General features: G+C 42.6%; 1 protein-coding gene across 2 annotated transcripts in view; it reads left to right on the top strand.

Moving 5' to 3' along the window:
* The window catches only part of TMEM255B (transmembrane protein 255B), a 69,592-nt gene that overhangs the window by 46,570 nt on the left and 6,265 nt on the right, over positions 1-16,757 (top strand). For both annotated transcript variants that reach the window (XM_066571610.1, XM_066571609.1), the window contains 3 exons: positions 7,326-7,406; positions 11,275-11,360; positions 14,074-14,233. In XM_066571610.1, coding sequence (XP_066427707.1) covers positions 7,326-7,406; positions 11,275-11,360; positions 14,074-14,233 — 327 coding nt within the window. The remainder of the gene's footprint in view (positions 1-7,325; positions 7,407-11,274; positions 11,361-14,073; positions 14,234-16,757) is intronic.

The following is a 16,757-nucleotide window of genomic DNA, read 5'->3' as shown; positions in this document are numbered from 1 at the left end:
GCACAAGGCTGAGCTGGCACTGAAGGGTGATGTTTCAGTTTGTTTTTAGGATTAAGCTTGAAAAATCTTGGCAGCTATCCCTCTCCTATTCATTGCTAGCTTTGCTGTAGATGAAAACAACTGAAAACAGAGAATTAAAACTTGACACTAATGAGACACTGAAAACGTTATTCTGGTTTTGGACTCCTCAATTTTATCTATATTCATCTCTTTCATGTGACCAGGATGGTTCCTTGCTCCCCAGGCCAACTGGCATGGTGAAACCCACGTCCTCACTCTCAAAGTCTCTTGGAATGTAAATGGCAATGTCCAAATTACTTACTGGGAATGGTTCTTGGCCCATACTAATTTACAAACCATGCCCAGAAAATATTTTTGAAGAGTGATAGTTTGCCCAGGCCAAAGCCATCACCAGCACAGCTCTAACAATTTAGTAGGCTTGATGCTTGAGTTTCAGCCCTGGGAACATTCCCTGGCACTGATCAATCTACAGCTCTCTTGATACAGCTAGGGAAGCTAAGACTAAATAAATACTGTAATTGGAAAAAATTAGCCCTCATTGCATAATTACTTCAATAAATTATTAGCCATGTTTTGTAAAGTAGGGAATACATTTCAGTCAATATGGTTTAAGCTATATGTCCATTTTCTGAAAGTGAGCTTACACATAAGGGAGATGGAATTTTCCCTATGTTATCCAAAATATATCTGTTCTCCAAGGAAACAAAAACTGGCTTAGAAAAAGCTTTTTTCCATACCTCAGCCTAGAGCCCTTCAACCTCCCCACGGGCATTTTATCAAATCCACCAAAGATACTGTTAAAAGAATACTCTTCTTACACAAAAAATGTACTGCAATGCTCCCACCATCAAAGACAATGTGGGGTTTCTATTGTATGCTCTTAAAATAAAGCAATCAGCCAAACCAAAACCTCTATATTTGGACCATATCTTCTCTTCCTTGGCATAAAGCCTTCCCTCTTGTCTGTCTGTCACTCTCAGGTTTTAATACACATACTAGAAAACTATTGAAATAAAAAATTCAAGAAGAGGGAAAGCTACAGTTTGCTTTGTAGGGTTCAAGGCTGAGCAGTTCTGATTTGTCTGAAATTAAAGGGAAGTACTGGGTATCCTGGGTTTTGGGGGGTTTTCTGACACATCTGAAAATTTTCTAAACTTAGCTTGATGGCATTCTGACTGTACCTGCTTGGTATACGCAAGCACATTCAAATGTAGTTAGCTAAGAAATCATCTTTTCCAGTGCTCAGAAGGATTGAATAAAACCTGTCCATTTTTCTTTTGCACCAATAAATAAACAAACCCAAGAATACAAGAACATTTTTATAGAGAATTTTTCCTTCTTTACCAGCCTACATATTTTCTCCTCTGTGTATCAGCAGAGCTTTAACCAACAGAACTTTCCCACCTGCCCATTTCCATTTATAGGGACTTACTCAAAGAAGCAGAGAAAGGGAATACATTATGTGTTATATATTAATATTATACATTAATGGGAGATATTGCATAGCTCTGTCTCAGTAATTGTGGTTGAGGAAGTTCTTGGTATCAGATGATACTAAATTAGTTAAAAAGAATATTGTTCTTATATACTTTAGAGTTACTCTTAATAGATGAAATACACACAAATATAGTATTTAAAAGTAGCTCTATCTCAACCACTATATATCCTATTCTACTGCTCTAAGCAGTAGAATCAGGAAGAATCAAGGACTGGTAGATATATACTATATTCATACACAATCTGTTGTGAGCAATGTGAAATATTTTAAGACCAGTCTGTCAGGAATAGTTTTATAGCTTTACAGTATGTCTCATTTACCTTTGGTAAGAGACACTCCTATAAAGTCCAGCGGGTGCTTATGTGGTGTGACATACTGTTGGATAACTTTTAAGCACTTTTTAATATCTATGTGGTGCATTATTCATAAACACCTTAGTAGACAGACAGACCACAGCAGCTCTGTAAGATGAAAATGGAAGCTTTTACCAATGCAACATTTTGGCATTCCCAGTGTACTTTTACTTAAAAGCTGTGTGCTTTAGGTGTTAAATTCTGTAGGTGTCTGGACAAGGCCAATGTTATCTAATCTTTGTTATTTTTGTACTCTTGAGCATCACTCATTTATTTCATTGCACATAGAGATGCATTTAGAGAATGGACTGAATGCTAAAGACTGGCTGTACTAGTGCAGCAGGCTTGCTGTTCAAAATTAGGTGCATGAAGGAAGGTACACGATTGCCATGATTGCGCATGCAAACATAATAAATGTATTCACTGTGGTCATTTCCAAGTCACAGCTCTGACCTTTTTGCTGCACATCAGTATCAAGCCATAATAGCTGGTATGGATTAATCAGTCGCCTCTTTCCTCAGAGAACAGTGCTGCTTCCAGTCACAAGCACACTTGGATGAAAAGTGTGCTTGTCTTCTCCATTGAAGACCAAACCAATAAAAGGACCAATTTCTTTTTTAAGAGGAAGTGTAAGAGGTAAAAAAACTGTGTAAGCCAAGAGATCAGGGCCAAAAGTGAGGATCTTCCTGTACTTGATGGAGGCAGATTAGACAGCTCTCTCAGTGCCTTTAAGAGCAGATAGAGGTTTCTGAGGGGAGTATCTTAGCATTCAGGGTCAGACTCAGCCTCATAATGTGATGTGGTGGAGTCACTCATCAGCAACCTGTAGTAAGATGTAAACGCCCCAAAGGTAAGGCCAGGGAGCATCTGTTTCCAGGTGCTAAACTCATAATCTATGATACTTGAGAGAACTTGTTAGTCTGCTCATAGCTTGACATAGACTGACCCTCTTCACAAAATCAGAGTTGCTGAGACTGGGCAGAACCTCTGGAGATTCCTAGTCCAACCACCTGTGCTTAGAGCAGTGTCAGCTAGCACAGGTGGCTCAGAACTGTGTCCAGTTTGAGTATCTCCAAGGATGGAAACTCACAACCACTCTGGGAAACCTGTTACGGTGTTTAATCACCCATAGAATAGAAAAGGTTTCTTCTTATGTTTAAATGGAATTTCCCATATTTCAGTTTGTGCCCACTGCATCTTGTCATTTTTCTGGACATTACTGAGAGAAATGTGGCTCCTTCTTCTTCGCTTCCCCATCAAGTATAGATCCATATTGATAAGGTGCATGGGAACCTTCTCTTGTCTAGGCTGAACAGTCCCAGCTCTGCTTTGCTTGTGACAGATATTCCAGTCTGTTAATTCACAAACCATGTCTGTGGTGTCTCTCATACTGGGGAGCCCAGCACTTTACCCAGTATTTCAGATGTGTCTCACCAGTGTTAAGAAGAAGGATCACCTCCCTGGGCCTGCTGGCGGTGCTCTTTGTAACGCAGTCATGAATACTACTGGCTTTTCTTGCCACAAGGACAAATTGCTGGCTCATGTTCAACTTGTTACCCACCAGGACCCTCTGTAAAGCTGCTCTCCAGACAGTCAGGCCCCACTCTTTTCTGGTGCATGGGGTTATTCCTCCCCAGGTGCCGGATTTGACATTTTCCTGTACTGAACTTGTTGAGGTTCCTGTGGGCCATTTCTCCAGCCCAGGTCTCTCTGAATAATGACGCTTGTCCTGTGGTGTTTCAGCCACTCATCCCAGTTTTGTATCATCTGACAGCTAGCAGAGGCTGGACTCCACCCATCACCCAGTTCAGTAACTGAGATGCTACACAATATTATCCTAGCATTAATCCCTGGAGTAGACAACTATTAAGTCACCTCCAGCTGGACTTCATGTCACTGCTCCCAGCACTACGACCTCAGCAGTTCTGCCAGCTTTCAGTCCACCTCACTCTCCAGTTATTTAGCCCTTATTTCATCAGCTTGTCTGTGAGAATGAGAGACTGACGGAGAGATTAGTGAAGATAAAGATCCAGAAGCAGGTGAGCAAGAAGCTCCACTCATCCACCAAGCTAGTCACACCCTTGTAGAAGGTCAATAGGTGGTTCAGACATGACTCTCACTTTGTAAATCCATGCTGACTACTCCAAATTGCCTTCATGTCCTTGAGATGTTTGGAAATTGTTTCCATGATTATTTGCTCCATCCCTTCCCATCATTGTGTAGCTCCCTTGATTGTCTTTCTTGTAATGCTTGAAGACAGGATGTATCTCCAGTCTGCTTAGATGTTTTCTAAACTGATCCCCCTTTTGCAAGGGCAATTCTTTCTTGTACCAGATTTTCCCACTGGTCTCCACTGTAGACCAAGGCAAAGAAGGCACTGAATACTTTGATCTTTACCATGTCTTTGTACTATGTTGCCTGCCTTATTCAGTAATGTGCACACATTTTCCTGATTTCTCTTTTGCTGCTAATACACCCAATAGAAGACCTTCTTCCTGCCCTTTGCAACCCTTCCTGGACTGAATTCCAAGAGAGCTTTGGCTTTCCTAACCCCATCTGTGCAGGCTCATATAACTTTTCTCTTTTCTTCCCTGGTGATTTCCCCTTTCTTGCGCTTCTCGTAGACTTCCTTTTCATGCCCAAGTTACATCTGAAACTCCTTGTTTATCCACACAGACCTCATGCTGCTTTTGCTTGATTTCCTGCTAGATGGGATGAACTGTTTCTCAATTTGGAGGAGATGAACCTTGAATATCGACCCACTTTCTGGGGGCTCGTTGCTTTCCAGGACTGAATCCCATAGGAGTCTTCCAAACATATCACTGAATAAGCTGATTCTCCTTTCTTCAAGTCCACAGTTGGAATCCTGCTCCATCCTCTTCAGATTCTGAACTCCAGCATAACATTAGGGGCAAGGCTGCCCTTGACCTTTACATCCCTGAGCAATCTTTCCTTGTTTGTAACTATGAAGTCCAGCTGAGCTCGTCTCCTCATCAGCTCCTTGTTCTGGCAAAGAAACTGCAATCGTCTTAGACCTCCCAACCAGATCTGTCCCTGGAAGTCATGGCTAAAGGCTAATGCTTTCTCAGGACTGTGGAAGAATGTTAACCTAGTTCAAGACATGGCATGCTGTTCATGTGGTATTTGCTTTTCCTCTAGAGAAGAAGAGTTACTGAAGCTTTTTTTCCTTACACTTGTGTAGTATAAATAAATATTTTTGGATGCAGGAAGCTAACCTTTCTCTAACCCTTGAGAGTTGGTGTCCAAACTTGCTTAAGTTTGCTGGAGTAATCAGAAAGGCAAACAAGCTGATGGAGAAGCTTTATTCATTGACCTCTCTGCATTCCTGCCTAGTGTTGCATTTTAACTAATTCTGTATTTTGGATCAGCAGATTTATACAGTTCACACTTCATTATCCAACAAACAGAGAATACTTTGCTTGTGAGCTGAAGTAGTGCAGGTCTTTATGCAAAATCTGGGTTATTCCTGGATGGATTTTAAAGCTTTAAAATGCAATGTAAGTTAATCAGTGAAGATTTATGTTAACAACTTGAATAATCCTTTGTGTGTAAGTTGGCACGGAAAGAGGGGATGGCAGATTGTGGGTTTACATCTTCTGTCTCGGATCTGGTCTGACTTACTGAGGAACAATGAGCGCTTGAGTGCTTCCACAGCATCACAGAATCACACAGAATCACTAGGTTGGAAGAAACCTTCAAGATCATTGAGTCCAACCCATGACCTAACACCTCAACTAAACCATGGCACTGAGTGCCATGTCCAGTCTTCTTTTAAACACATCCAGGGATCATGATTCCACTGCCTCGGGCACACAATTCCAGTACTTTATCACTCTTTCCATAAAATTTTTTTCCTAATATCCAACCTGTATTTCCCTTGGTGCAGCTTAAGGCTGTGTCCTCTCGTTCTGTCAGCTGCTGCCTGGAGAAAGAGATCAACCCCCACCTGACTACAGCCACCTTTCAGGGAGTTGTAGAGAGTGGTAAGGTCGCCCCTGAGTCTCCTTTTCCCCGGGCAAAACACCCCCAGCTCCCTCAGTCATTCCTCACAGGGTTTGTGTTCCCAGCCCCTCACCAGCCTCGTTGCCTCTTCTGGATGTGCTCAAGTGTCTCCATGTCCTTCCCAAACTGAGGGCCCAGAACTGGACACAGCACTCAAGGTGTGGCCTCACCAGTGCCCAGTACAGGGGGAGAATGACCTCCCTGCTCCTGCTGGCCACACTGTTCCTGACACAGGCCAGGATGCCATTGGCCTTCTTGGCCACCAGGACACACTGCTGGCTCATGTCCAGCTGGCTGTGGACCAGTACCCCCAGGTCCTTTTCCACCTAGGCACTCTCCAGCCACGGCATCCCCAGCCTGTAACATTGTAGGGGGTTATTGTGGCCAAAATGCAGGACTCAGCACTTGGACTTATTAAACTTCATCTTATTGGATTCTCCCCATCCATCCAACCATTCCAGGTCCCTCTGCAGATCCCTCCTACCTTCCAAAAGATCACACATGCTCCCAGCTCTTCATGCTTTTGAAGGCACAGATCAGGACTAGATAAGTGATGGAAAGTCTTTTGGTTTTGTTTTTTTTTTGCAAACATAAGTAATTCCAAGACTGCTTTGGGATAGACATTGGATCACAGAGGACTCAAGCTGTCAAATCCTCCCAAAGCAAATATTGTCTAGTCCTGAAACTGACTGAGGTATGCACCCTCCAGGCTTCAAAGTGGCTGTTTGCCAAAGTCAGAAGCACACATTTTCCATCTCGCCACGGATATTTCATTGTGTTCTTCCTTTATATCAATTTGTGGGAACTGTTACAAGCAAAATATGAAATATGAGCAGTGAATGCATCTTTTGCAACTGCATAATGGAAAATAAGGCAAAACCAAACAACGTGAATTGCTTTCTCGTTTTGCCTTAATTTCTTAATTATTCTTTGTTTTACTTCTGGGGTTTGAAGTGTGTATTGTAAGTGGAATACTCAAACTATTATCTCTTTTACTTTGTTCTCAACATGGACATTGTTGAAATTCTTTAAAAAGAAAGTCCAATATCTTGAAAACAACCTGCAAAATAAATCTTGGTTCTTAGGTAAGAAACTGCACCAGAAAAAAGAATGACTGGACCATTGTCAGAGCAGTACTATTTGACGTCGAGTGTGGTTAAATGACGTCAAGTGCTTAAATGCCAGAGGTGATGTCTTTTAGAGAAAAACAGATGATACTCACATATCTTAGAGGTGGAGTGAGGATGGAAAATGTAACCCTGAGGAGAGCCATTCAGGAAATAAAGCCAACACAGGGGTGTGAGCCTTTTACCCAAGTGACTGCACTGCTTCAGCTCCACAGAGCTGTAAACATCCACATGGGGACATGGACGTAGTGCCTTCCACTTCCTCCAAACCAATCACTTTTTTGGCTGTTTTTCTCTTTACAGGAACCCAGACCTCTGTATAACAAAAGATGCCAGTTTTATTCAAGTGGAATAGGATTCCTATATGATGCCTACCAGACTGAGGTAAACAAACTCACCTCATCATGTGTTCATTTCTGCTGTGCTGGGGAGGAGCGAGGGAGATGTTTGAGAGCATGCTCGTGCATGTAGATCATGGGTAGATAGAAATGCCACTGTTTTTCTCCCACAAGTGACTCTCTGCTTGTCCAAGCTTCTGATGATTTAAAATCACTACAGTCAGTGCGGTTTTGAGTCATCATCAGTGTTTGTATCTAGTACTTTACTCTGGGGTTGGAATGATTCCTAGTCCATCCATGCTGTAGAATAACTGTCTGGAATATGTTTGTCACATTGGCATCTTCCTCTAAGAAGGCTTTTGTAGACTCCAAGTGGAATAGGAAATATCGAAATTAATCCATATTTATCATCCAGAAGACTTCAAATCTCTGTATTTATCCAACACAGGTCAAGAACATCAGTAGTTTGAATGCAGCATTTCTTATTATCTCAGTTACAGTAACACAGTCAGGAAAGTGCCCATATCCAAATGGCTTGATTCCTGAAAAGTCCAGAGTTAGTTTCTTTTCCTATTTTATTATTGTGGTAAATTGGTGGGAGTGAATAGAAAAGTGAAATGGAGAACAGCTAAACAGTGGTATAACCTTTGGTTTTTCATCACCATTCCTGCCATGGCTAGGAAAAGGTGTATGGGGAATGGTACCACTAATATTTCTAGAAAGCTTAACAAAGTGTACTAGCAGGTTAAGCAGCTCCTTATAAGTCATGCTGCTAGGGCATCCTGCTGTTGATTCCAGAAAATGTATGGCAAAAATATTTCATTGATCTCATGTAAAAGACTGACCCAGACAAACTTCTTAAGTGTGACAACACCCTTTCCTGTAAGATTTACTCCTTCCTCTTCTAAAGTGTGCATGCACACTCAGACTCAGACATGGCCTGAGAAATGCTTCTGATTCCTGTAATGAGAATGTGGTTGGCGTCCCACTGACCACAATTCCTTGCAGGTGACCCCAGCCTCAGGCCTCTGGCCAGATGGTTTTCCACAGCTCTGCTGGTTCTGGGAATGTCTAAACTTGGGCCACCCAGAGCTCCTTCCTCTATTCTGGAAAAAAACCAAACCCCGTATCTTTTAGAAGTGTAGGTCATTTCTAATAACATTCTTGTCTGGTTGTTCACTGATTTAGAGTCAATGTATACTAATTCAGAGTTAGGAATTCATAGCATTTATACTTGGCTTTTGCTTTTCCAAAGGTTGCCAGGTTGTGAGCAGGGGGCATGCTCTGCATGCCAGGGAAACACTTAACCAGGAAAGCAGATTGTTTACTGACTGCAAGTTTCCTTTTGATTTACATCTCTCACCTGTAAGTGATCTCTAGCTCATTTGGTCTGCTTGTTTCAGTTCTCCTTGCTGAAAGCAGAAAGAATTTGATTTACTGGCAATTACCACGACAGGAGAACATATCTTCAATTGATGCTGAGGAGAAATAATAAATCACAAATGTCCAGGACATGAAAAAGCTGTGTGTCTGGTCATAGAAATGAAATAATAGGTCTTGACATGCAGAACACCCACAAACGGCCTGTTTCCACCACCCTTGCTCACACCACACACTAATTTGTTTATTTTGGTTTATTCACTGTTCTCCTAAAAAGGAGTGTCTTGTTCTATGCATGTTTTAAAAATGTAGTGATAAAAATAGATAACTACAGTAACTTCCTTGGCCAATATGTGTCTTGTAGTGTAGAAGCAGCCAAAAACATGTTTAAGGTCATGCTGATCTCCCTGTTTTGTACTTCTAGCCTTCTCCATTCAAACAGGCAGACTGGCTTTATTAATGCTTGGAGAGAGAAAAACTACTTTTATTTCCTATCAGAAGTGGTCCCCAAACCATGCATGAGAACAAACCACTTTTTAGTAACCCATTCCATCTTATAAAGCCCTCCTATCCCAATCATGCATGTGTAATGGAAAATGGTGGTTTAACTCTGCAGATCCTGGGCCATTGTCACTGCATAGAGGGGGTCAAAACCAAAGTCTGAAGATCCACTGAATGCAAAAGTGTAGGGCATCCCAAAAAATGGCTGAGGTAGCACACTGTGCTCCAGGATTGGTTTTCAACCTGCTTTGAGAAGCAGCCATGTGGGATGGTTCAGTCACTGCCTTGATTAAGCTGATGTGGTCAGTGACAGTAGGTGCTCCTCTTCTGCAGTCAACTGCTGCTCAGGCTGACAGCTGCAGCTGATTGTGACTTCAGGCCAGCAAAGCCCTTAGCTCTTACTCCAGTAAGTTCAGACACAATAGAGTAATGGTGATGAACAAGGTCCTGTCTCAGGGTGAGGTGTCCTTGTGACAAGTGGGATGTGCCTGTATCAAACTGTGAGCACCATTTCCAGACGGCAGCCTAGACTGAGACTGTCCTTTTATTACCTACCATTTTGGGATAGAAGAGCTGATTTGTATGAGACACTAACTACAGGTGCAGCCTTGTCCTGAGCAGCAAAGCAATCCCAAGGAATCATTTTAATCTCATTCTAACATTCGTTTTGTCACCCGTCTTCCACTGCTTGATCAAATCCTGCTAAGGACAAGTGTAGCAAGTTGGAGACCAGTTATGAGATGAACTTGCTCTGTTGCTGAGTGTGTGTGTGTTTAAGGTTTTTCTTTTTGCTGGGAACAAGCATATGAGGAGTACAGACTTATCAACAGTGACAATTTTCATACTAAAAGGATACACAGATCCAGGACTTAGGAAGTGAGAGACATCTAGTTTAACATCTCTTGTGGACACTATTCCATAGAGTAAAACATTCGTGGCTAAACCAGAGCTTAGCCTGAGTCTGATAAACTTGTCAAGAGCAGGCATGTATTCCTAATCATGTTCCTTCTACTTTTTCATTATAAGTAGTTTTCTATTCAATAATATATTTTAATTGCATTTTGTGAACAAAATAGTTCTCAGTGGTTACAGAGATTTTTGTCCTATCAAATTAAAGCTATAGAAAGAATGTATTTTCTGACTGCTAGCTTTTAAAACCTGACAGCTCTCCAGGATTTCAAAGTCAATAAGCTAAAACTCTCAGGGGGAAAAAAAAAACAACCCAAAACCTTATATATTAAGTATTTCAATTGGTCTGTAGTGCCAAATAGAAGTGATTAATGCTTACTGTACTTAAGGAGTCATTAAAATGATTTTGTGTCTGGATGGTGAGTGGCTTATGTGTGCCTGCCTTTATTGTTCTAACATCTGTCCATCCCTGCAATTCCTCCTCACATAAATAAACCTTTTCAGTTTTGAATTTGAGAGCCTGCAATAAATGGTACTTATTTACTGGAGTGCTTGAATCTTTTCTGAATTATTCTGTTTGTGGGTTTGAAGATTATTCTTGCTATTATTCATAATTACTTCCTTCTTCAGGGGGGTTTCACTGAAAGAGGAGAGCTCCCATTTATTGGAAGCTGTTCAGATAAATTGGCTCCCTTGCCATTTCCTCACTACAATAGACTGGTTCTCTTATCCACTTCAGTGTTTGCTGTAGTGTATCTCTCCAGACCCACAGTCAGCTTGTCACAGCTGTAGAGCTCTGAGGCTCCTGGCTGCCCACTCTGGGTCTCAGAAGAATAGCACCAGGAGCAAAGTGCTTGAAAACTCTGGCAGCCCTGGCTGCAGTCTGGTCCTGGGAGCTCTGGGCTCCATAGTGCAAATGTCCTCAGACTCAGGACTCCTGTGAGCTCAGGGGTGGCCTTCTGGCTTCCAGTCATGAATTTGGAATCTCAGGATCTTTCTGCACAACAGGGAATACAACCTCACAATGTTGTAGTAGCTATGGTTTTTTTGTGGTCAGTACAGTAGGATGATTCACACAACAGTGAAACATTGAGCATTAAAGTAAGTTTCTGCTTTTTTGGCAGGTTACATGTCATACCTTAAACAGCAGGTGCCAGCTGAAAGTGAAGAGTAACACATGCTATTGCTGTGATCTGTACAACTGTGAGAAGTAAGTACCTGTGTGCATTCTGTGGTCTCTGAGAAGCTCTTGGCTGGTTGTCCTTGTAACTGGTAGGGCCTGAAGAAGTAACACAGGGAGTTGTATGCTGAGAAATCCAGTTTCTCTGCAACTGAAATCCTGATGGCAGCACAAAGTATGTCAGGAGTTGTTCATTTGTGTTGGTATTATTTAATTTTCTTTTCCTTTGAATATGTCCATAAGCATTTTGCCATGTCTCCAAAACTGATCACTCAGTCACATCCCTGCTCAGATATACTGTTGGTCTGGCAATGCATTTTTCCCATTAGATTTACTGAATCTTCTGCTTGGCTCACCCTTTGCACATCTTATTGTCATAGAATCACAGAATGGTTTGGGTTGGAAGGGACCTTCAAGACCATCTGGTTCCAGCTCCCCTGCCATGGGCTGGGACACCTTCCACTGGACCAGGCTGTTCAGAGCCTCATCCAATCTGGTCTTGAATGCTTCCACTAATGGGACATCCACAGCTTCTCTGGAACATCTGTTCCAGTGTCTCACCACCCTCACAGTGAGGAATTTCTTCCTAATACCTAAATCTTCCCTGTGTTTTTTTAAACCATTCTTTCTTGTCTTATCTCTACCTGCCCTTGTATATTATCCTACCATGCACTCTCATGCAATCTCTGCAACCCTCTACAGTTCAGCCACAGTTACTTTTCCTTCTTTCCCCCTGTGTATTTCTCATCTTTCTTCCTTCCTACACCTATTTTATTTTGGTTTTGCCTCCTCTTTACATACTAGCAGCCCTGAATAACCTCAGTCCTCTGTAGGACTTGGCTAGTGTGATGCCAGACATAAACATTTTAGGTGTAGGGAAACAAGGTGGGAACAATCAAGCTTCTACACAAAGCTTCTGCTTGAAAAGGTAGCTTTTAGTCAGATATCTCAACTAGAGAAGTAAAAGAACATTTGGGACTAGAGGGAAGTGATTTATGCAGATGGGAGACACAAAGTGAATGAAGGTCTATGAAATTAATTAAAATCCTATGTAGAGTCTTTTGCTTATGTAAGAAATGTTAAATATGGACATGATGGAGATGTACAAAACAAGTGGGAAAGGTAGAGAATGCTCAGCTTTGGTACCTTTTCTATAACAGACAGATGATGGAACATCATATTTGCAATGCAGTATGTGAGAATGTTTCCTTCCATGGTACACAGCTAATGTCTGCATGTTAACACTGAACCAAACAGCCCAACTCAACACAGAAAGGAACAGGACTGTTAAAGGGGTGAAAGTACTGGGACTTGTCAAAAAAAAGTGACTGAAACTGTTGCTTAAAGTAACCACAAGGAAAGATCAGGCATATTTCCCTTTCAGATGGAGATCCTCAGTGCCATTTTTCTAAGACATTGAGTTTGTTTGAAACACTTAGGACTGCTCATTGCTGTGACATTATCCAATGATAAATTAAATGTGTGTATTCTCCTATTGTCAACATTCTACAGTGGACAGCAAGATCTTATGGCACTGGCATGGACAAATCCAGAATAAATAAGCAGTCATGCTGCTCTGGAGACTTGGCAATTCCAGTTCACAGGATGGCTAGAGAGAAGTAGGAAGAGGCACAGGCCCACAAAATGATTTGTTGTCAGCCTAGAATAGACTGATATGAAGGCAGGATTGTAAATCAAATTTCCTCAGCCTCATGGCAGCTGAAGCTGTAGGTTATTTGGTTAAGATGGGCTCATGGCAGGGCCCAGGTGAACTCAACAGTAGTGGTTCTTCAGTGCCAGAACCATGACCTGAAGCTTGATTGGATATTTCCAGAAGTTACCGTGCCTGGCTTGGTGCTTCCCAGAAATGTTGTGGACTGCTCTGAGAGCTTTCCCTAACCACACATGCACTGGGGATGGGGGAACAGAGGAGTGAATACAAACTGCCCACTTCTGGTTTCCACCATAATCTGATGGCAATTTGGCAATTTCCTAACAGTGGAAAAACAGGCTTGGCATTTAAGAAAATCTTTCCTACTCAAATAGCTGCCCTAGAAGATCATTAGTGGGCTCAAATTAAGGTAGGTACTGGAAAGAACTGCAGGAACCTGTGGTTTCAAATTCTGCAGTAGGATATTTCTGGCTTTTGGCAAGACAATGAGGTGTAACTTCAACACATGCCTGATTTACAATAACCAATGTGGTGTAGAAATATGAACAAAGATTTCTGGATAGTACAAACCCAAGTGTAAAGACATCTTTATACTGTACTGTGTTGGAACCACAGACACCATAAACAAATGTAGCTAGCTGGCAACATCTCCCTTCCTGTAGCTGAATTAATGCTGAAGAAACTTGCCTTCCCCAGTTTTTGAGATGCCAGCAGATTTCTAGGTGATCTGGGTAAAAAAGCAAAGCTAAGCAAGCTTTATCTGGTAGCTAAATGGAAAGGGCAGCCTCCATAGACCAAGATTATGTCTCCGTTTAGAGACACTGAACAAAAAATAAAGAAGGGTCCATGCTGGTAACCACCATCAATCAACCAAACTAGGGTTGGATTGCATTTGATGCTGGCCTTAGAAGAGCCAGTTTTTCAGCAGGGCTTTCTCCGGTTCTTCTGAGCAGTTTTTGGTGGGAGCATGGGTGTAGTACTTTGCCAAAGAGGAAAGCAAGAAGGAAGGATCCTGTATTGTGTGCAAAACCATTCCCATTGCAGTGACATTGTCTCTGCATTCTTTTTCAGTTCAGACCAGTCCTCCAGCTACTATGAGTTTCTTGGTGTGAGCAGCTGTCAGGATGTGCTCCACCTGTACAGACTCTTGTGGTCCTCCACAGTCCTCAACATCATCGGCTTGTTCCTGGGGATTATCACTGCAGCCATTCTTGGGGCTTTTAAAGACATGGTAAGGCTCACAGTCTTTTGCCTTATGTGAGGACTTTCTGTGTGTTGGCATTATCAAATTAAGACCAAGGAAGTATAAATGTACAAAGGAGATGCTTTAAATGTGCTTCCTGGGTGTTGTGGGAGTCTGGAATGTGAGCCACCACAGAAGGTACCAAGAGCGTAACCCAGGTTCTTGTTAATAGCTCCCTTGGAGCAGATTAGAACGAAACAACACTAAATGTCACTGCTTTTAAATAAACAATGTAGGATTTATTATAAAACAATTTTGTTGCAAAGAAAAACAGCTATGGAGCCGTTTTGGTGGTTATTATCTACAGTAATAAAAGATTAAAGAATTGCAATATGAAAGTGCAAAAACATCACCCAAGGACGCACACAAGGACAAAGAAAGAGACGACAGGAGTGTGAGGCTCTTATCACCCACAAGAGACAAAACTTGGTTGCTGTGTGGTCTTGGTCAAGGTGGTGGTCGCTGACCACATCTGTCTGGTGATGGAGGAAATCCTGAAGACGTGGTGGAGAGAAATCCCCAGAACACAGCATCTAGTGGGTCTATATTCACTCTGGTTCAGGTGGGAATGCTCAGGTACCTCCCACTAGGCGGGGAGCTTGACATAATAATGTGAATTATGGGATGCCTTGACACCTTCTAAGACAGCATAGCTGCCTATCCTAGCAGCAGTTGAGTCAGTTATGTCCCATCAGTAGAGATAAAGATGCTACAGGCAAATGTCCTGAATTCCCTGGTAGTTCCCCGGGGAGAGGAGGGGGACCCCCACAACCCAGTGGTTTGTGCTAGAGACCACAAGTTAGCATGACAATGGGAACAATCCAGCTCCACAGGATCCAGCTCCTATCTCACTCACAGCCTGTGCCTTATCAGATCAGAGGTTTAGCCATTACACATGCAAAAGTTCACCTCCTCCAGCTCAGCTGAGCGCCTTGGGGTCTCAACAAATGGAGGAATGTTTTGAGTCGTTGTCCCTTAACAATTCAGCCTCTCTCATGGATTTATACCTTTAGGCAAAGCTGTTGCCAGCTGTTCACAGCTAAGTGGGTCAAGCCCTGTCAAATACATGAATGGAAGAAAAATACCACAACAGTGTGAACAAATGCTGGCAATTCACTTAGTGGCATATGTTTATTCCCTTCTAATTCATCACTGAATGTGTGGGCCAGCACGGAGTCTGAGGATGCTAATTTGTGGCTAACATGTAAAAGTCAAGTCCTACGTGTGACTGCTCAGCCTTGTGTAGTTCTTTTCCCTAAGAATGGGGATGAATTCTGAAGTACCAGTTAAATTTTTAGTTAAACAGTTGTGTGCTCGGGACACTTTAACATCCTCTTTTGCTTCACTAAGGAATGCTGCCTTCTAACTACTCCCTGTGCACACCACGATGCTGTGCTTGTGTGCACCACAGCTCTCCTTTATGCAGGGGACTCCTGCAAGGAATTGATAACAGATTGCAGCCAGCCACTGAAGACTTGCAGCTGCCCAAAGGGAGTGGAAAGCAGTTTTCCCATCTTAATTCATCCCCTCCCTGTGAGAGGAGCAGAAGGGGAACAGAAACAACCACAGTGGGAAATGAGGGAAAGGAAGAGCAGCTTGCATTTGGAGTGAAGGCAGCTATCACCTACAGTAAGTTTTTGGGAGAGCACCGAAGCTTAGTGCCCCCAAATGTTTTCTCCTGCCTAGCAGATGGGTGTGAGTGCAGCTGTGGGAAGCATGCAGAGAGCCAGCCTGAGTCCACCTAACCTGTCTTGCTCAAACCTAAGCTTACATGAGATTTGGGCTGATGCTCTGATACAGCTCTGTGCTTTGCAGGGCCATCACTGCACTGCTGGTGAGGAACATCAAGCCAAGGGGATGTTCCTGGGGGAGCTGCAGTCTCCATGATCTGGCACATTCCCTTGCTGGGAGGCAGAGCCTGCATCATGGTCTGGGTCCTCTGACGGGGTGACATAAAACCAGGGAGGGAAATCACAGCAGCAGTGGGTGTGCAGTTTGACCCCTGGCTTAGCTGGAGCGAGCCTGTCAGGGCTCCAGCTAAAGACCTCATCTGAATAAGCTGTTCAATGTCTCCACTGAATGTGAGCAGGAAAAGGATGTCATAGTTCAAGGGAAAGATGAATTTGTGTCAGTCACCTCAGCCATGCTTGTGAAAGCATTACTAAAGCAGCAATCCAAGATGCAAGGACTGCTCCTTGCTCCTGCCTGTGCTTTCTCAGGGTTCTTTTGAGTTAGTACCAGAAATAATTTGCTAATCTGCTGCTCCCTTTCCTTACAAAAGGAGTAACTCTTTGGGGAAGACAGGGGCCAAGAAAACATCAAGTAGAAGAGGAAAAGAAAGGGGCATGGGGCTGAAATAAAAAGAGAAAAAAAAAAACAAAACCTTTTAAAGTATGTGAGAGAACTATTTACTTTGCTTTAAGATGTCACCTTCTCACATAAATGCTCACTGGCATTTTGGAGGGAGAACTGCAAAGCCCCCTGAAATGCCTCACAGCATTGCTTTGGGATT

The sequence above is a fragment of the Molothrus aeneus genome, chromosome 2 (genome assembly GCF_037042795.1).
Source record: "Molothrus aeneus isolate 106 chromosome 2, BPBGC_Maene_1.0, whole genome shotgun sequence".
Taxonomy (NCBI): domain Eukaryota; kingdom Metazoa; phylum Chordata; class Aves; order Passeriformes; family Icteridae; genus Molothrus; species Molothrus aeneus.
The sequence above is the reverse complement of the archived record's forward strand: the minus strand, read 5'-3'. Positions and strand labels throughout refer to the sequence as shown.